General features: G+C 34.5%; 1 protein-coding gene across 4 annotated transcripts in view; it reads right to left on the bottom strand.

The window, feature by feature from the left end:
* PLSCR5 (phospholipid scramblase family member 5) overlaps window positions 1–19,640 on the bottom strand; it is a 33,809-nt gene extending 14,169 nt beyond the window's left edge. For 3 of the 4 annotated variants that reach the window (XR_005217887.1, XR_005217886.1, XM_037843086.1), the window contains exons 1-6: window positions 19,457–19,640; window positions 11,542–11,723; window positions 7,115–7,157; window positions 5,967–6,187; window positions 4,712–4,873; window positions 2,667–2,828 (exon numbers count right to left, since the gene is read on the bottom strand). Coding sequence is in view for 2 of the 4 variants with exons in the window: in XM_037843086.1 (XP_037699014.1) it covers window positions 2,667–2,828; window positions 4,712–4,873; window positions 5,967–6,187; window positions 7,115–7,157; window positions 11,542–11,723; window positions 19,457–19,469 (783 nt within the window). In the remaining 2 variants the exon portion in view is untranslated. Of the gene's footprint in view, window positions 1–2,351; window positions 2,829–4,711; window positions 4,874–5,966; window positions 6,188–7,114; window positions 7,158–11,541; window positions 11,724–19,456 lie in introns of those variants that run through there. The other variant, XM_037843077.1, reaches the window with a different exon arrangement.
* Window positions 19,641–21,866: the final 2,226 nt, after the last annotated feature.

Genomic DNA, 21,866 nt, shown 5'->3' with positions numbered 1-21,866 from the left:
GATCAAGACTGCAGAATTAGATAGTAGAGCATTCTGGGTCAGTGCCAGGAGTTGTAATAAGCACCAGCCTTTCACAGGAATTAGATATATCATCATGGACTATGTGGTCAGTAATTAGGTAGTCATCTGAGGAAGTACTGAAAACTGTATCAGAGGGAACTCGCTGTAGGGAGGGGTATGTATGAAGTAGTAGCGTAGAACCAGAGGAGACCAAAAATTAGATTGCACTTGTGAATTTTCTTCTTTGGATAAGGGAGTATCTTCACACCAGCAGTTTTTCTCTCGCCACAAGCTAATGAAATGGAGACAGTTTTTAAAAATTAAAGACATAATTCTTCTTATCAAATTACATAAGGAGATAAGTAACTTTTCTTGGGTACTACATGTGAGAAATTGTTTTAAAACCCATATTTGGAAAAGAATGCAAGTCCCTCATAATATTATGGTAAGAAGAAAACAGAAAAAAAAATGATGGGAGTTGTTAGATATTCTGGGTGAATATATTTCTCCCTCAGACACTGGAGTTAAAAATTAGCTGCTGGTGTTATCTTTATCAGTATTTCTCAAATTTATAGTACATGGAGGAGTCACCTGGAGATCTTCTTAAAAATGCACTATAATGTACTAGGTCTGGAGTGGGGTCTAACAGCCTGTATTTCCAAAAAGCTCCCAGTTGTGCACATGATATATTTTGGGTCATACATTAAGTAGCAAGGACCAAGATTCACCTTTATTAATTCTACAACCCATCAATCTCTCAAATATGGGCCAATAACAGAGAAAAAGTAATTTTTCAAGAGGAAGATATGTTTAGGGGGAATTAAGGGTTGAATTGTATCCCACCAAAATACATATTCAAGTCCTAACACTTGGTCCCATGAAAGTGACTTTATTTGAAAATAGGGTATTTGAGGATGAGATTAGTTATGAGGAGGTCAAAATGGATTAACATGTCCCCTAAGCCAGTATGACTGGTGTCCTTAAAGGAAGATGGACTGTGGACCCAGACACACACACAGATACAGAAGACAGAGGACCAGAGATTGCAGGGAAGATACACTGACAAGCCCAGAAAGGCCAAGGATTGTCAGCAAACACCAGCAGCTAGGAGAAGCAAGAAGGATTCTGCCCTACAGGTTTCAGATGGAGCATGGCCCTGCTGACACCTTGATTTTTCCAGCCTCCAGAACTATGAGACGATGAATTTCTGTTGTTTTAAGCCATTCAGTTGTGGTTACAACGGTCCTAGAAAACTAAAACAAAGGGTTTCTGAAAATTATTAATAAAAAATAATGATGTTTAAGAAACAGAAAATTGTAGTTCTATTGTTGGCAGTACATTTTTGTTATCATGTCACATAAAAGAGGTGCATATGGCAGAGTGAAGTTTATCCGTATTTTAGTATAAATATCAAGTGTGGGACTTAATTAGAAAGGCTTAATTAAGGTCTTGAAAGAAGGTTATGTGTGTAGTGTGTCTGTGTATGTGTGTGTTTGGAAGGGTTGGTATTTCAAGCATAAAATAAACACAAATTGGAAGGGTAAGCAGGAAGTGGCCAATTAAAAGCATTGTCAAGCGGGTAAGAGAGAATACAGAACATAAGAAATATTAGATGACCGGAAAGGTTGACTGGAATTGATAAGATTTGTATAAGAAAATGGGGGTTGAGAATGTGACTACTTAGTGAGTATAAAATTCAGCCCTCTACATGTGCTCATTCTACTTTGTACCAATGTTAGGGAACCAGTAAGCTAAATTAATTCCTTGAAAACTTGTGGAGAAATAATCCTTCTTTTGCTTTGCTGTATTAAATTCTAAGTGTCCTGCTAGTGAATTATTTTTAGTTAATGCTTCCGTAAGTGTCTTCAGAAGAGTAGAAAGGGACAGTTTTACTCCACTACAAGTGCACATTAATAAAACTGTAAGATTTAGAATATTAAAACACTGAAGAACAACAAAATACAAGAGGAAGAATTCAGCTTTCTCTGAGAAATTTCATGAGTTTTTGTGAGTGCTTTGAAAATGGTAGAAAATAAGGGAGATATTGAAGGGAAAGTTAGCAACAGGAGATGGACAATCATTTTGGCACAGGCATTCTATGACTTCTGTTCTCTCATCCTCAATCTCCACACCAAAGAAGAAAATGTTTTCAATGAAATTGTATGTTGGAAAGGAAGGACGCAGACATAATAACTTTGTAATAATGGAAACTGGTACGTTAGCTCATTCATGCCATTTCATGCATTGTGTACATGTTGGGAGGGCATGAAAACTGCCCTGTTTACATTCTGAATATCCCCTAGCTTAATGTTAAACAGTGAATCAGTTCTGAAGTTTACTTGGGACAAATAATGAGATATTTATGTTTACATGATTTTATTTTTCAGTTAGAAAGGCAAATAAGCCTAAAATCTAAACTGAAGTCGAAAAGAGAATGGTTGCTCAGTTTCTGAGGACGTATAAGTGGAGGACACAATGGAGAGGTCTAATAGAAATGCAGGCCCCTAAATTGTGATTTCTGAAGAACGTTGGTCCCAAACTAGCCATCCATACATAAAAGTTACTCTTTGGGGATTAAAAGCCATATAAAACGAGACTGGGTATATAGTAATTGACAAGTGAGAAGGAGAAAAATAATCACCCACACCCTCAACGAACATACGTACAAAGAGGAAACAAGCACCAATCATTGCTGCTTTGACTGTCGCATCTAGATCAGCAGGAACGTGAATTCCAAAGTTGTCAGCATTTGTGAAGACGTCGTTCACAAATCCTGACCAGTACTTTGAAATCTTCCCAATTGTAAGCTTTTCATTAATGGTTTTCACCTTTGAAAAAAAATAAGAGGTACTGAATTTGAATATGAAAAGAGACAGTTTTATATTTCTTAGAATATTTATTTCACAAGAGATACAAATTATTTTATCACAATCCCTGAGTGATAATTTGGTGTTATTCATTCCTTTATATAAGCATAGATTTGTAGATTTGACTTCCTAATTTACTTTTCAGCAATTTAGCTCTTCAACAGCTTTGTAATCCATCTTAATTTTTTCTTTTTCTTTTTTTTTTTTTTTTTTTGTGAGCAAGTGGGGGAGAATATAATAGCAATAAATAATTAAGACCAGGCTACCACAAGATGGCAGCAAATACATAGACTCAATTACACTGTCCAAACATGAAGCTAATTCCTTTACTTGAGGTCTCTATTTTAAACCTGAATTTCCAATTAAAAAAATAAATAAAAGAATAAGAAAGAAGATATATTTGAGAAAGATTTTAATAGCAACTAAATTAATTTCTAGGTACAATTTGTAAACTTTTTATTTCTAAGATTTTATAATCACTGATAATTAAATAGTATCAGCCATTGCATTTTCAAAAAATTCTCAAATATTTACTAGGACATTCCTTTCTAACTAACCCTGAATACTAATTTTATGGTTAAAAAAAAACAAAACACAACAACCTCTATGGGACCACTGTACTGCACAGAACTTCAATCAGTCCTTCTCAGCCTGGAGTCTAAAATTCAACTTTATCAACCATTTACTTGCTTGCTCTCTTTCCCATTCTGATGCTGAAGGTGATTCAAAATAAACCTTCACTTTCTATATGGTGGTAGGGAATAGAGAAAGCTATTTGGGGCATTTTTATACCATGAATACCAAAATTCTGAAGTTTAAGTTCTCCTCAATCATAGAGCACATTTTTATAATTTACTCTTAAGAATACAACGTCAAATCCTTTTGTAATGGGGTGGAGTTAGGACAGCTCACTGTTCAAAATATGCATTGTATTCTATGTGAATAGTGTACCCTGAAGTCCCACAAACTGAATGTCCTAGGTGGGATATGTATTACTGAATGAATAAAAAATCAATATACACTTTAAAAGTAAAATAGACTATTTCCTCTGCCTAAGAGATATTTTAAGAGAAGCTGTTAAAATAGTCCCTACTGCAACAGATTGTATTTGCAAATGCCTATCAATTTTTAACATTCAAATTACAAATATGTTTATATGAGAAGAAACAATTTTACAAAGCTAATTTAGCAAGGTTCATGAATATGGCTTTTAAATCAGTGCCATTTTAAGGTAGGGTGCTTCTGAAATGAGAGCTGAACTGGGATATGCTACCACTAGAGAAAGAAAGATGAAAGTTAGGAGCTTCTAAACTATATATGCATATATTTGTGTGCTGTAAGTCCACATAAATATAAAGCACCAAAAACTGGATGCTCTGCAATTTTTCAAAATCTAGAAAATGATGCTCATCTTAAAAAGACAAAACTATATGCACCTATACAACTTGGTATTTAAAGACTTGGCCACATTTAAAATAAGGAGACATTTACTACCTTATGTGGGAACAAATTGTAGCTTGGTTCATAAAACACACAAAACTGTATTTAGCCAAACATGTTTTTAGGAAAATATTTTATAACCATCAATATGGTCCATGCAAGACATCTCTAACAAGGAAGTAAATTTTTGTAGCATGATTTCTTTTAATTCTTTGAATTGGTATGTCTGCAATTATAAGTTCTTATTATTGGCATGTACATTATGGGTCTATTACATTATTTCAAAAATATGTTATTTTAAAATTTATTTCAGAGACATTTCATGATTTGAATATTTTACAATAACATTATGTTGCAAAATATCAGAACTCAAGTAACAACTTCCTTCATTTTATCAGTCCTACCTCAAAGTCCACATCACCAAAACAGCCACATGTTGCACAAGGACCAACAATTTTCAAAATATCTTCTTTGTTTGCATTTTGGATTGCAAATTTAGGCAGGAATGGATCCCACTTCTGTGCAACATAACCAACTATAGTGCCAGGAGGGGCTTGGATTTCTAACTGTAAGAGGAGATAATAATAAGATTTTCTAAACTTACAATATTTTAATTTTACTATAATGTTAATTTGCCTCTAAATAGTATGCTATAACAAAATCATTTTTGTGTTCTGTAAGTCTGTAAGTCATTCTAAATATCCCCTTCTAAGAAAATGAAACATTTTTTTTTTCATAATTTGTAGAACCAAAGGAATTCACTGTACAGATATATGTTTGGCGCTATGCCAAGTGAACGTCTTTTATCTTATGTCCCCCAAGAGTACATGCACCTTAACAGTCTCCTGTGCCGGGGACTCTGGCTTCTTTGCGTTTTTGCTCCAAGTGTAACAGTAGGTTAATCACCGAAGCAGCCTCAGTTGTCGTACTTCATGTCTAACCTCACACACATCTATTTAAAGCCTTATCTACTAATTGCTAAATGTTCATGAATTCTTTTTCCTTCATATTGTCAAATTCCAGTTTCTCTGCCTTTAATAAAAAAACAAATGCTTCTTGCAGAATTATAATTACTAAACACCATTCCAATGGCTGTTTGTCTTCTTCCCAAGAGTTAAAAACTAACAGTTGCTTTTTCAGGTTTTTTTTTGTTTTGTTTTGTTTTTTGTGTGTGTTTTTTTTTGTTTTTTTTTTTTTAGTATTTGATCATCATTTGTCTAATTTATTTTCCATCATATTGTATTTCAACATATGCATGTAAACCAAATAAAATCCATTGTAAGATAAGTTGGGCATAGATGCAAATGATGAAAACATTTTCAAAGCAAACCAGCTGCCGCCACCTGATCTCATTTTGTCTTTTCTTCTTACTAAGTTCATACTCTTCTGAGTATTTCTGCTCCTAAGAGCTGTCTTCACCGATTAACATCATGGAAGCTACTGTGATTGTTTTTCTTTATTATGTTGGAAAGGAAAACATCTCAGTGAATCACCAAATCCTCAAGCTGCTCAGATCTTTAAGGAGTATCACACTAGTTCAAAACTACTGAAAGGTTAACTGAGACTTGGCTCCAAATGAATGCCATTTACAGAAATAACTCCTAATATTGTCAAATGTGTGTGTGTGGAGGGGGAGACATCCTGGAGTCAATGACTAACCTCTTGTAGGTAGCAAGGGCACCAGCATGTGTTACACCTCAAGGGCCTGTTTACTGTCATCACCTCTCGACCTGAGTTATCCGCGATCCTCAGGGTGCAAGATCGCAGTGTGGAACAGAAAGTACGATTGAAGCAGATGCTTTCCTCCACTGCAAAGTAAATTCTTTGTCCCAAGCTGTTTTTAATCTCGTATTTGTTGGAGGTCTCAGTGCCAAGTATCACTAATGGAGCAAAACAATTTCATCAAAATATTGCTGTTGCAGAGTATTAACATCTTTTAATAACTAAAGGTTGTGTTATCAAAAGAAATAAGTGACTGATTAATTATTAAGTATATGGTATCTTCTTCACACAAATTTACTTGTGTGCTCTAAACTTTGGGGACTTAGCCAGTGAAATCAGGTAAATGCTGAGACCAAATCTATGCAATTAATTAATTAATTTTGATTCCATATATATGATGGACTCAGAGACTTTTCTATTAAAAAAGCAAAATTGTAAAGAATCTATTAGGCCAAGTAATAATTCTATCATGGAACTTAATGGGACAACTTACAGTTACAGCAATGATGTTGTCTAAAAACCTATAATAACTATAGCTGCATGGTGATTTGCCATCTATTTATTTCAATTTTGACATATATTAGGAATAATATAGAATATTAAGGACAAGAAGTACTCAAGTAACTTGCAATTGTTAGTAATCCTTTTGTAAATTTGTTTATTGTTAGTTTGCCTGTTTGGTGAATCACTGATTAAACAAAAAAAAAACAGTGGAATTCTGTTTTGATGGATTCACTGCCTAACTTCAACTTTGATTTCCATTTCTGAGGTTAAGAAAATATAAATTATTAGCATTCATGGGACTGATAAAATACCTTAAATCCTTTTAAGATTACTTATATTGTTATAATTTTAATGGCAATATCACCAAAGACTTAGAGAGTTTTATGCTTTTAGGTTTCTCTAATGTAGACTAAAAATTTTATTTTCAACTTTTATTTCAAAAAAATATACCTAGTACTCTTTTGATTTAACTCTGTATACATATTTAACTTTATTCTTTATAAAATATTTAGATGTAAAAACACTTCTGAAAACTAAGATATTATTTTCAACAGTTTTAATAAGTGCAAAATAGTACTTACTTCCAAGAAGTTCCACCTGCTGGTGTATAATTATCAGGTCTAACTGTTAAAGGATGACATAAAGTGAATAAATATTATTATATCAAACATTTTGAAAATTTAGGAGATTCTCCTACTAACCTATTTTCTAGACTACATTATAGTAAGTGATTTTCTTGTTCTCTATTATGGAGAAGGGTGAAATAGAATGCAAAGGGTAGTAAAATGTTTTTTATTCAAGCAAAAATACACACGAATATTGAAAATTCTAAGGCAGAATTGCTAAAAATATGAATAGGAACTATGGTTAACTCTTGAGTGTCTGTGCTAATGGGAAGTAAGAGTAGCTCTTGGAAATACTACTTTGAGAGTTTTAAACAAGCTCTGCATACTAATGCTTAAGAGGTTTTAAAACTCTCAATTATTATTTTTTTAAGGTACTGATGATCTGACTGCCTGGTCTCTCCTCTCAACCCCTGCCTGACTCTACTTTACTCTTGGTCATGCTACAACATATTCCTCACATGCGATGTCTTTGGTAAAGCTTAACTAGGTTATTCTATAATATTTCTCATTCACACCTTCCTTTGAGCTAAAAACCTCAGAAATCCTGCTTGTGCCAATGAAGTACCAATTTAAGCAGAATAAATTATGCTACTAAATATACAACATAATAAATTTTGCTGTATATAATTAGAAATGAAGTTACAGAGATAAAGTACCCATCAGTAGTTGAGAAATGATATTAAAAAGAATTTACGACAAATACGTGTTCAAAGGAAATATAAAAAATGTGTACTTAGAATGTACTTTATTTGCATATATTTTAAATTTGATATTCAGTACTTGAAGAACCATAAGGCAAGATTGTGAATACTGCATACAGTGCTGACATTATATTTTCTAACACACCATTTTTCTACTTTGCCATAAAATTTTCTTGCATTCACTCTTTTTCCCGTCATATTAGTAAGCTCACTGGTAACTGGTAAACTGAAGAATTTATTACCAATATTTGGTCTAGATTAGGCACTACAAACCCGAAAATTTTTCCTTCATTCTCCCTGTTGTCCTTTTGAGGCAGTGGTAACCAATACATTTCTTTGACTTAAATCTCATTTTTGGTGAAAGAGTGCATGTGGCCTCTTTTTTAAGATTAGCAAAAAAATAGTTTTCAAAAAATAATTTATGATTTGAAATTATTCTAAAACCCATTTAACAATTATGAAAAAAGCTTTTTTTTTCTTTCAGTTAGAATTCGTTTTTTGTAGTGTACTGAAAATAGATCTCTCCTTTTTCGAGGGAAATGGGGGATTGTGAGAGGAGAATGGGTAATTCTCAAAAAGTATATACATGCTTGTGTAGCAGTGGATCTATGTAGGGGTCATTTAGGCATGGAGAAGGTTTGAGTTTAGGAACTTTGAATATAATGTCATTGATCAAGTTTGGGCCTTGAAATTTAGGAACCATAAATTTAGATCCACTCCACAATGAGAAGGGAAGCTGTAACTGTCTGATAGCCAATAACAGTAGCTCACTGAATTGACTACCTTGTGGTAAACACTGTTCTAGGTCTTTTGACATAGTATCTAATTTAGTCCTCACAATAACTCTCAAAGATAGATATCATTATGCTCATTTTATATGTGTGCTCATTTTATATATGAGAAACATTGCCAGAGAGAGTAAGTGATTTGCCCAAGATCGCAGAGTTTATAAATGGTTGGGCTAGGATTTGAACCCAGATATGTTGCCACTAATGCTGCTGATGAACTTTCTACTCTGTTACTCTGTCTGCATTACTCATTTTAGGTATTTGGGTAAACAATTTGTAAAGGACACTAGGGAACTTGAGTGCCTTTCCTCCTGATATCCTCTACTCTTATCTCACCCCATCTTCTGTAATAACATTTGTACTTATCTCTGTCTGTGGGTGTACCTCTTGGATTTGAGGACCTTGGTTTGTCGTTTTTATAGTTTCCTTTAAGTAGCCCTGGTCTACTCCCTAACTGTGGTTCAAATGAGCCCTTTCCAATGGTTCGCTATTGGTTGATGGATTAGAAACTGTTGGAAACTTAAAACAGATTGAATCCTATGTTCAGGTGTTAGGGCAAGTAAAGTGCTCCTTGAGTCTGAAAGCTATAGATGTAAAACTATAATCACAACCTTGGATATATAGTCTAAGAATTAATTTTTGTGTATATCTTATCAGATTTACAGGTACCAGTAATTCCATTTAATATATATTTCAAAATAAATTGGATATATTACATTTAAAGGGAAATACTATAGAATTTAACTTGTGCTGCTCTTACCTATAGATGGGGGTAGAATTTATAATAATTATTTTTTGACACTATGGGGTAAAATGTTTATGTTGACTATTATGAACATGTTAACCCAATCTGAACAGAGAAACTTAATTTTATGCTTAGATTTAACTTACATAAGAAAAAAGAAAATATGGTTAATTGCACTAAACTTACTGGTTAATGCATAATAATATCACCACATATAGTCTCTTCACACATCATGCCATATGGTTTCAAAATACATAACTAAGAAATTGTATTCCTATAGTCCTATGAATTTTTATTGTGTTAAAAATTTCTGTAATAGTTTTGGGAATTGCTTCACATTATTTATGGAAAAAAAGATGTTCAATAATCATTGGATAGAATTGATTAAAGCAAATATACAATTTCACATTTTTTATTTAGAAGATTTTTTACATCTTTTCCTGATCATTTGTTGAAAATGTGATTTTTCCAAGTGTTCATAATTTAATTCTGTGGCTTTTAGATGAAAGTTAACATATGAAAATTCATTTTGTTTTGTGTTTCTTAGAAAATAATGGAATAAAACTTTAAAAAATGTTCATTTATTCTAATATATGCACACTGCTTGAAAGCAAATGCAATGTGTTCTTTTAAAATGGAGTGAATAAATTAGTTTTCCTCTAGAAGTAAAATATTCACCAATTTGTGACATACGTCTGATTTCTGAAAAAAGATTTCCAAATGTATATTTTTGGAAAATTCATTCCATTTTAAAACAGAAGCCAATGGGCTCATATCTCTATTCATTGAATGTGAAAAAAAAATGTATTCATGTCAAGCATCTGGCTCCGTGTGTGTCATCATTCATGGATGGAAGAAGAATATGTGATGACCATATGTGATCATCAAACCCTAGCCCTCTGGCACTGGTATATCACTTTTATACTTGGCAAAACCTTGTCTGACAACATTCCCAAACAGCTTGCAGCAGTTAATCAACTCTAGTCAGCTATTACAGCTGATCCTTTCTGCAGATGGAAGATGGTAGGTTAGCTTTTCCAGCTCTTTTACATATCTCCCTGTGCTCTCCAGTCTCTAAAGTACATTTGTCTGCCAGTGGGTTTCTGGATAAGGCAGCTGCAATTATAAACATTTTCCCAGGAACATATGCTGCATGCAGCTTAAACCCTATCAGGCATAACAGAAATCTCTTGTACCTTAAGGGAATTAACACAGAGATTTGATTTTGATAAAGGAGATAGACTTTATAGTTTGAAAGAATGCCAAACAAGCTGAAAATTGCAGCAGATGTGCTGACATCTCAATATTAGTGTAAATGTATTTCTAATCTTTTATTGGATAAAATACAAAAGCAACAATAATATATGTGCCGTATAATTCAGATGATGATATTTGTTGATTGATTTAATATAAGGCTCAAATCACTGCTTTCCCTCCAATGACTAGAGTACCTAATAAGAATAAGAGCTTCCAAGTAAATTGGCCTGGAAATGCAGCAGTATCAGAAGACAGTAATGTTAACTTGAAACTCAACATAAAATTTAGAGATTTAGTTGAAGACTGAACTACTAGCTTCTCGTGGAAATTTCTGCTGTGTACCTTGATCTTTTTGTCCTCTGAACACCTGCACACATTACAATTGTGGATTTATCTGACATTAATATATAGCCTTGAAAAGTGCATCAACATATTTTTGTCCTGCGAATTAAGTTGTAGACTATTCAGGGTAAGAGGGGCTAGGTTTTATACTTCTCATATACCTTGAATATGTCCTCAATAAATATTCTTAAATTAAATAGTTGTTGGTGACTAGACATATTAAACAATTCCTTGAGGATAAATTTGCTGACACTTTGAGCAATGAGCAGAAGGAGGACAAATGTGCTAAACAGCTCAATGAAAAGTATTTAGTCTTGTCACTATATCAAATAAATAAGGAAAAGAGTTATAGCATAAAAAGAAACATGAATTTCTTCCCAAATAATAGAAATAAAATTAATATTTTATAATTTCTTGATTTATGATAATTTTCTTATTTCAGTACGTTATTGGTTGAAGTTCTTTGAGATCTACCTTGAAAAACAAGAAAACAAAGTTTGTATTCATTTTAAGGGGAGCATATTTGTAGAAGTAGAAAGATAAAAATACCTGGCTTAAATACTCCAGACCAGGAGGGAGACTCACTGTTGGCACGAAAGTGCCTGGTGGAGAGAGACCTGGCTGCCATACTTGGTTCCCTGGATTGGAAGTTGACGTATGAAGGCTTTGATCTGGTTCTAGAGCACCGGGAAGAAAGCCAGGCAGACTTCTACCTCTCTGATTCTGTGCATCTGCAAGAGAATGGCAATTTCAAGTTTTATTTCCCTTGAGGTCATTTGATTTAGTCTTTTGTCTAATATTTGTTACTTCTTGATTCAGAGGATAGATGATCTGCTGCTGCCTCTCATTTTATTGGCCTTTCCTTTGTTTACACAACTCACTGCCATCACCCTTTGACTTCCAAGGCAGAGGAAGAAGAATGTGGAAGTCTGTGAATAATTTGCCCAACATAAATGAGATTAGAAAGCTTGTGTTTTTCAAGTATGTAAAACATCTGTTCAAAAAAATGAATTATAAACCACAAAGTGAAAATAAATGGTAAAGGAACTAGATAGTCTTGCCCATAAGGGAATAATCTTGGATTCCAGGGTCTAATCTAAATTATGACTTTCATCCAAGGAATGTTCTCCCTTCTGCAAATATTTTGTGAGTGCCCCACAATAGCAAAGATATTTTGTCTTATCTCATCCATCACACTGTTACGGTTAGGTTTAATTCAATGATTCTCATTCTTTAGCTTGCATCAGAATCACCTGGAGGGCTTGTGAAAACATAGACTGCCGGATCCTGCTCTAGAGTTTCTGATTCCTGTAATTGGATTGTGGAGGTGTTTAGAATTTTCATGTCTAACAAGTTCCCAGGTGAAGCTGATACTGTTGATCTGAGGACACACTCTGAGAACCAATGGGTTAATTCCATATACTACAAAAATATTCTTAACTTAAGAAGTTGTAAGTTTCTTAAAGGCTGTATAATATCTAGTTTAGCTCTGATGTCAAATTGATGTTAGCTGGTGTTTTGTATAAAAATGTTCAATAATGTTTTGGCAATATGAATTCCTTTGTAATTCACCCAATATTACAAAAGATAAAATAGAGTTCTTTAATGTTTGACTTTGATTTTTGGAGAAATCACCAGTTTTCTATAACATTATAAAAATTTTGCTATTCAATCAACTCTCAGTAATTTAGACTGCTCTAAAGGGCAGAACTAAGACATAAGACATGTGTTCGATTCCAGAACACTGCAAATAAAGCAAATATTGCAAAAAAGTGAGTCACATGAAATTTGATTTTCCAGTACACATAAAAGTTATGTTTATACTAAACTACAGTCTATTAAGTGTGCAATAGCATTATGTCTAAAAACAATTTCATACCTTAATCAAAAAATACTTTATTGCTAAAAACTGCTAACCATCACCTAAGCCTAAAAAAAGACATAATCTTTTTGCTGATGGAGGGTCTTGCCTTGATGTTGACAGCTACTGACTGATTGGTGCAGTGGTTGCTGAAGGTGGGTGGCTGTGGCGACTTCTTAAGATAAGACAATGAAGTTTGCCATGTAGATTGACTCTTCCTTTCACAAAAGATTTCTCTGTAGCATACAGCGCTATTTGGTAGCATTTACCCATAATAGAACTTCTTTCAAAATTGGAGTCAATCTTCTGAAACCCTGCTGCTGCTTTGCCAATTAAGTTCATGCAGTATTCTGAATCCTTCATTGTTATTTCAACAACGTTCACAGCATCTTCACTAGGAGTAGATTCTATTTCAAGAAACCACTTTCTTTTCTCATCCATAAGAAGTTACTCTTCATCTTTTCAAGTTTTATCATGAGATTGCAGCAATTCAGTCATGTCCTCTGGCTCCATTTCTAATTATAGCTCTCTTGCTATTTCCACCATATCTGCAATTACTTCCACCACTAAAATCTTGAACCCCTCAGTATCATCCATAGGGGTTGGAAACAACTTCTTCCAAACTCCTGTTAATGTTGATATTTTGATCTCCTCCCATGAATCATGAATGTGCTTAATGACATCTAGAATGGTGAATCTTTTCCAGAAGGTTTAAAATGGACTTTGCCCAGATTCATCAGAGGAATCACTATTTATGGAGGCTATAGCCCTTATGAAATGTATTTCTAAAGAAAATAAGACTTGAAAGACAAAATAACCCCTGGAACCATGGGCTGCAGAATTGATGTTGCATTAGCAGGCATAAAAACAACATTGATCTTATTGTACATGTCCATCAGAGCTCTTGGGTGACCAGGTGAATGGTCAATGAGCGGTAATATTTTGAAAGGAATCTTTTTTCTGAGCCATAAAGTATTAAAATATTCATTAAGCCCTGTTATAAACAGACGTACTGACATCCATGCTTTGTTGTTCATTTATAAAGCATAGGTAAAGTAGATTTAGCATAATTCTTAAGGGCTCTAGGTTTTTCAGAATGATAAGTGAACTTTGGCTTCAAATTAAAGTCACCAGCTGCAGTAACCCATAACAAGAGAGTCAGCCTGTACTTTGAAGCTTTGAAGTCAAGCACTGACTTCTCTAGCTATGAAAATCCTAGATGGCATCTTCTTCCAATAGAAGGTTATTTCTTCTACATTGAAAATCTATTGTTTATGTAGCCACCTTCATCAATTACCTTTGCTAGATCTTCTGGATAACTTGCTTCAGCTTCTACATCAGTCTTTCTTTTTCACCTTGTGCTTTTATGTTAGGGAGAGAGCTGCTTTCCTTAAACCTCATGAACCAACCTCTGCCAGCTTCTAACTATTCTTCTGCAGCTTTCTCACTTCCCTCAGTCTTCACAGAATTGAAGAGAGTTAAGGCTTTGTTCTGGACTAGGCTTTGGCTTAAGGAAATATTGTGGCTGCTTTGGGCTTCTATCCAGACCACTAGAACTTGCTCCATATCAGTAATAAGCATGTTTTGCTTTTTATCATTTATGTGTTCACTGGAGTAGCACTTTTAATTTCCTCAAGAACTTTTCCTTTGCATTCGCAGCTCCTCTACTTGTTTTGCACAAGTGGCCCAGCTTTTAGCCTATCTCAGCTTTTGACATGCCATCCTCACTAAGCTTAATTATTTCTAGCTTTTGATTTAAAGTGAGAGAGTTGTGGGACTCTTCCTTTCACTTGAATACTTAGAGGCTATTGTAGGGTTATTAATTGGCCTAATTTCAATATTGTTGCATCTCAAGGAATAGGAAGGCCCAAGGAGAGAGAGTCAAGGGAATGACCAGTAGGCAGAGCAGTCGGAACACACAACTCTTATCAGGTTTGCTGTCTTATATGGGCACAGTTCGTGGCACCCCCCAAAAAACACAATAGTAACATCAAAGAACACAGAGCACATATCACAACTGATACAAAAGTAAGGAAAAAGTTTGAAATATTGTGAGAATTACCAAAGTGTGACACAGAGACACAAAGTGAACACATACTATCAGAAAAATGGTGAGGACAGACTTTGCTCAATGCTTCAATTTGTAAAAAATTCATTATCTGTGAAACGTAATCAATCGAAGCACAATAAAATGAGGCATGCTTGTACAAGAAAAGTGGTCCTAGATTAATATAAGGACAAAATCTATGACGCTACACAAAGATTTGAATACATACTCTCATAGCATATATGCTAAAATTGGAATGACATCTATTTCATTAATAATAGAATAAAACAGCCTATTTTCAATGACACCTAAATTCATTGTTGAATTGAAAGTTATCTGGGGGGTATTTTCTGTATTAAATAAGTCTCTAAAAATAAATTTTTTAGAAAACAACCAAACAGTGGATTGAGCTTCTTTTGGAGATAGTAAGTTCCCCGTCATTAAGAAAATTGAAGCATAGCCTGGATTAATACCCTGGTAAGGAACTGAAAAACTGGTGAAGGAACATGGGTATCAAGGAAATGACCCTTTGGACATGGAGATAAACTGATTGTAGTAATGACAGGCTTGTTAAGATTGTGTGTCCCTGTAGCAGTAGTGAGGGATAATTACCAGGTGATTCACTTACTTATTTAACCCTACAGTTCCAGAAATAGATCAGCATGGATCACTAAGTTTGTACTGGTTGGTCTGAGACACTCAGAATTTGGACGTGCCTTATAGTTACTACCAAATGGAAACAAACTTGTCGTTTGACCCCAGTACCAAAGAGCTCCCTACTAATAATGCAATTTGCTTCCCATGAGGACCCCTTCCTGATCTTCTCCCAGATCTGTGGTAGACCCAAAAGATAGAACTTTAGAACTTCCCTAGCTCTTGGGAAGAGGGCCTGAATGGACCCTGTTCTGGTTTGTTAATGCTGCCTTTTTGCAGAACACCAGAAATGGATTGGCTTTTATAAAGGGGTTTCATTTGGTTACAAAGTTACAGTTTTAAGGCCATAAAGTGTCCAAACTAAGGCATCAACAATTGGGTACCTTCACTGGAGGATGGCCAATGGCATCCAGAAGATCTCTGTTAGCTGGGAAGGCACGTGGCTGGCATCTGCTCCAGAGTTCTGGTTTCAAACTGGCTTTCTCCCAGGATGTTCCTCCCTAGGCTGCAGCTCTTCAAAAATGTCACTCTTAGTTGCTCTTGGAGTATTTTTCCTCTCTTAGATTCTCCAGAGCAAAAGTCTGCTTTCAAAGGCCATCTCCAAAATGTCTCTGTAAGCTGCAGCTCCTCTCTCAGCTCCTGTGCATTCTTCATCGTGTCCCTCTTTGCTGTAGCAAGCTCACTCCTTCTGTTTGAGCTTATATAGTGCTCTAGTAAACTAATCAAGGCCCACACTGAATGAGCAGGGCCACACCTCCATGGAAATTATCTAACCAGAGTTATCACCTACAGTTGGGTGGGTCACATCTCCATGAAAACACTCAAAGAATTAAAATCTAATCAACTCTAATACATCTGCCCACATAAGATTTCATCCAAGATGATGGCATTCTGGGGGACATAATATATCCAAACTGGCACAGACCCCAAGCCATAGACCAAGACAAAACTATGTAACCCTATGTCAGATTTGGGAAGTGAGCTAATGACTGGTTTAGCAAAAATTTAACTGGAAAATATTAAAAGGCAGCATCCTTTCTTCAGCATTAGCACCAAAAGCACTAATTGACTTTCAGAGAAACACGAAGGCGTAGTCATGCTCCAGGCAAAACTAGGTCATGATGATGAAATTCAGAATAATGGCTTATCTAAGGGATGGCCTTACATGGCTATTGACCACAAAAGGAACATATGAGGCACTAAAACGTTCTATAAATTGATATGGATGGTGGTTTCACTACTATTTTGAAAGCAGGGAGCTAACATTTGTTGCTCTTTATGCATTTTACTACACAAATGTTCTCCCTCAATTAAAAATATTACATATACAGTGGTCAATTTTTTACAATAGTTTGGAAAATGTTATTCGTTTCCCCCTCATTGTCGGTTGTAATTGTTTAAAAAAATTGTGAAATGACCCTAATTTTATCATGTAAACTACCTTTGCTGTAACAAAACGCAGTAGGTTATTGAGTGTCTGGCAAGTGGCTTTACATCCCTAGCCCACGTCTTTAGGTCCTTAGACCTCACGGCAGGTCCAGAGGCATTAAGGCACTTGGGGCCCCACGAAGTCCGCCCCCAAAGCCTTTATTCAGGATGTAGTGCGGGTTCATCTCAGTCTGAGACTGTTGGGCTCACCAGTCTGAAATCACTTGCTTCCTCTCCTGGGATTTTAGTTCACTTTAGAACAGCTTTTGGGGAGATCCTGTTCAGTTGAGATCATCCAGGAAACTCCTGTTTTTCTTGAACCTGTTCTTAATTGTGTTCCTTTATACTAAACTAGGGGCATCCAGACAACACAGACCTTTCTTCAGTTCCAGTGACACCCAACATTCACACTGTCCTTTGGTTTAGCAGTGCTATTGACGTGCCTACCAAGTGTGTAAAGTACCAATCAGCCTGTATTCCCTGGAAAATGCTGATTACCAAAACCGTTTCATGGGCCAAGGAGCATCATGATGTTTTAAATAATGTGCTGAAATACATTTTTAGGGAATAAAAATACATTCCACAAAAAAATCACCAGAATGCCTAAACATTTAAAATTTCATTGTAAATAGTTTATGGGTATTGAATCCATCAACTTTTTTCAGCATTAATGTCTACAATCCATTCAGTCTATATAAGAATATTAGATTATATTTAACTCCTGCTATTGAGAAAACTGTCCACAAAAAAAAACTGTAGGTAAACAATGATGATAAAATAATTTGCCCTCTCAAGCAAGAAATTTTAATTCAGAAGGAAGCTTTGAGTTTCACTTCAATTCTTTTGAGTAGTGCAAGGGTCTTTAATAGATATTTTATCACCTTTCTGTATTAAATATTTGGACTAGGTCACAGAACGAGTGTTAGGTTTCCACCTGCAGTTTTGTCTTTCAGTTTAGTCTTGAGTCCAGGTTCTTATCATTACTGAACATCATTGTTTAGTTTGTTTTTTTTTTTGGTAGATTAATCATATTTGGATCATAATATTGCTTTCTAGTCACCAGTTTCTTCAAAGACTCAGACCACCAAACGAAGAAAAAATTCTTTGAATTTCTACCTGGCTTTTAATTTCTTTATACTCTTTTAAAAATGTATAACTAGCTTATAAATATTTTATGTACTCTGCAACTCTTTACCTCACAGGCTGCAGTTGTTGCTGTAACTCTTATTTTATAAAGTGATGAAGTGTTTTGGACTATGCTACTGTCAGTCTTCAATGAAAGAAAAGACTTGTCAAGATCTTTTTTGGCTGTCTTCAAACATAAAGAATGAAGCACATAGGTATTGAAATTCATGATTTTCCTGTTTCAGGTTTATATTTTATAATTTGTTTGAGCTTTCCCAATGATACTCAGGAACCAGTCTACATTAAATGTTGATGAAAAATGTCAAGATTACCTTGTTTGTTCCATATTAATTGTTCAAAGTGGATTTTGATAAAGGAATCAAGTAAACATATATTTATTTTAATGGATCAAAAATTTCATTTAGTATATTATAAATTAGTGGATTCTATTATCCTTTTTGTGGTTAGGTTAAAAGGTTTTCACCAATAATACTGGGAGCAATTCTTCATGTTAAATTTTTTTTTCATACCTTAGTGTTTAATGGTTTGTTCTGATAATGGAATAAAAAGATAATTTCTTTCTTATACAAATTCAAGAACTATTTTAGTGACATTGCAATACTGTATCTAAAAAAAAAAAAACTATATCCTTTATCCTTTGAGAACTTCTTTGAAGTAAGACATGACTAATGATATTTCTACCATTTTAGACATTTGAGGCAAAACTTGCTAGTTCCCCCAAAAGACCCCAATTAATCTGCTTGATTAAAAACAGATATTTCTGCCTGATTTTGACATTAAATTTACTATCAAAGGAATTTTGAAAGACTTTTGCTTTGTAGTTCTGAAATATTTACTTGTTTATCAAATTCATTGGGATGCAACAATAAATTGTTGAATTCTTTATAATAAATGGCTGCATCATATATTTTAAACAACAAGTGGGACAGTAAAAGCTATTGGACTCTAACACTTTCTACCTTATGGTGAAGTGAAAAGTTTTCTTCAATTTTCTTTAAACCTGGAATATCAACCCATCCTTGTGTTTAACATTCAATATTCCCATTTTAAATATTGCTATGTAGCTTTTCTTATTAATCACTATGTTTATATTCAGGATAGCTAAAGCATTTTTTACATCTTAACTTTTACATTTTATCAGATACAATTTTTTTTTGATGCAGCATGCTCCTTGGAGTTAAAATTTTTAAATTTCAATATTCAAAAGCAATAAATGACAGTGTTTAAAGTGTCAATCATTCTCACAAATTCTAAACACCTCTAAGACTATATAATTTCAAAGACATAATACAAGGAAAAATTTATTAGTTGGCTATATTTACTCTTACCTTTAGAGGCCATGAAGATGAGTCAGTTCTTCAAAGGCAGCCAGGTTAAAAGAAAGGGCTTTTCTTGTTGCAGCAAGGAGAGGAAACACAGTATGCATAAAACTTCAGAAGGTGTTCGTCTATCTCATGTCAGCTTACAAATAACAGAGGAAGGGAATGCCTTGCTGTTTCTAGAATGCTGTGTTTTGTCAGGGTGGACAGCAGAGGGGGATGAAGATATCACCAAGGGTAAATACTATTCTGAAACTATCAAATAACTTGGTGACTGAAGGAACAACTAAAAGATAATACAAATGAGAAAGGAAAATACACAACACTCATTTTGAGAGTCTTATTTACTCTTAGCTTTTTCTTTATTTCTTGGAATATACAGTTGTGAATGCACTATTCTATCATACATATTCTATATTTCTAATTTCTAGAAGCGCGCTGTGCCAGGTGTTGTGATAAAGCATTCTCTTAAGTGTTTATTTCTGCCAATTCTAAATACAATTCTTTACACTGTGAAAATGTTGGAATGTAATTATTCTTATTTTTCTCTTAGGACTTCTTCCCACCCCTCCCCCTAAAACAAACAAGCAAAAAACAAGGATGTATTCCCTACTATTTACATATGTAAATGAATCTTTATCTATTTTAAACAAGTTTAAAATGGTTCATCAGATGCATTTAAAACAGAAATCTTCAACAACCTCACAAGGTTAATTGAATTATACAGGTGATAATTAACTGTATTGCACACCGATGGGGGGGGGAACACTGTAACCCAGATTAGACAATTCATATGTCTAAATGCAGCTGACCAGGTGACCATGGAAATTTTGCTCACTAAGTCTGTTGACTCACCAATTCAATTGTGGTGGATGGCATGATTTATAAAGGTTGAACTTGTAGAACATGCTAAAATATCAGCAAAATTATTTACTTCTAAAAATAGTTAAGCAGCCTGAAAAGAAGGCATAGATAGTCATGAAAAATGATAAAAATAAATTCAGTCTCATAGGTTGTAGATATTCAAAACTTTTGGTCCTTTTTACATGGCAGACTTTTTTTTTTTTAATATTCATTTTATTGAGATATATTCACATACCACACAGTCATATAAAACAAATCATACATTCGATTGTTCACAGTACTGTTACATAGTTGTACATTCATCACCAAAATCAATCCCCAACACCCTCATTACCACACGCACAAAAATAACCAGAATAATAATTAAAGTGAAAAAGTGTGCTTCAGGTTTTAAAGCAGGGAAGGATAGTGAGGCATTTGCCTTGGGCTCCAAATTTAAGGGGCACCAAAAAACTCAGGAAATAGTATTTGAATGCAAGGTTTTAAAAAATCAAAAGTAATGCAAAAAGTCCATGGTGAACAAAATATCAAAATTTCAAATACAGATAACATTGGTAATGATGCCATGCCAAGCCATTTAAGAGCATGATGCAAAGGTAGAATATCAACAATACTAATTTTTTTTTTTTTTTTAGAGATAACAGTAAAAATAATGTTTATTGTTTATTTTCTGATTACAACACAAATATATGCTCCTTGAATAAAATTTGGAAAACATATAAAAGTTTCAATGAGAAAAAGTAAAAATTACATATAACCCAACTTTTTAAAGTAACCAAATTTCTTATTATATTTCACTGAGTTTTTTTTTATCTTCATTTTATTGAGATATATTCACATACCACGCAGTCATACAAAACAAATTGTACTTTCGATTGTTTACAGTACCATTACATAGTTGTACATTCTTCACCTAAATCAATCCTTGACACCTTCATTAGCACACACACAAAAATAACAAGAATAATAATTAAAGTGAAAAAGAACAATTGAAGTAAAAAAGAACACTGGGTACCTTTGTCTGTTTGTTTCCTTCCCCTATTTTTCTACTCATCTATCCTAGTTTGCTAATGCTGCAGAATGCAAAACACCAGAGATGGATTGGCTTTTATAAAACGGGGATTTATTTCGCTACACAGTTACAGTCTTAAGGCCACAAAGCGTCCAAGGCAACACATCAGCAATCGGGTACCCTCACCGGAGGATGGCCAATGGCCTCCGGAAAACCTCTGTTAGCTAGGAAGGCAGCTGGCATCTGCTCCAAAGCTCCGGCCTCAAAACGGCTTTCTCCCAGGACGTTCCTCTCTAGCAAGCTTGCTCCTCTTCAAAACATCACTCCCAGCTGCACTCTCTTCCTCCCCCCAGTCAGCTCATTTATGTAACTCCACCGATCAAGGCCCACCCCGAATGGGTGGGGCCACGCCTCCATGAGAACATCTCATCAGAATCATTGCCCACAGCTGGGTGGGGCACATTCCAAGCAAATCCAGCCATCACCAAAACGCCTGCCCCACACAAAACCACAAAGATAATGGCATTTGGGGGACACAATACA

Source organism: Choloepus didactylus, chromosome 1 (genome assembly GCF_015220235.1).
Source record: "Choloepus didactylus isolate mChoDid1 chromosome 1, mChoDid1.pri, whole genome shotgun sequence".
In the NCBI taxonomy this organism is placed as follows: domain Eukaryota; kingdom Metazoa; phylum Chordata; class Mammalia; order Pilosa; family Megalonychidae; genus Choloepus; species Choloepus didactylus.
The sequence above is the reverse complement of the archived record's forward strand: the minus strand, read 5'-3'. Positions and strand labels throughout refer to the sequence as shown.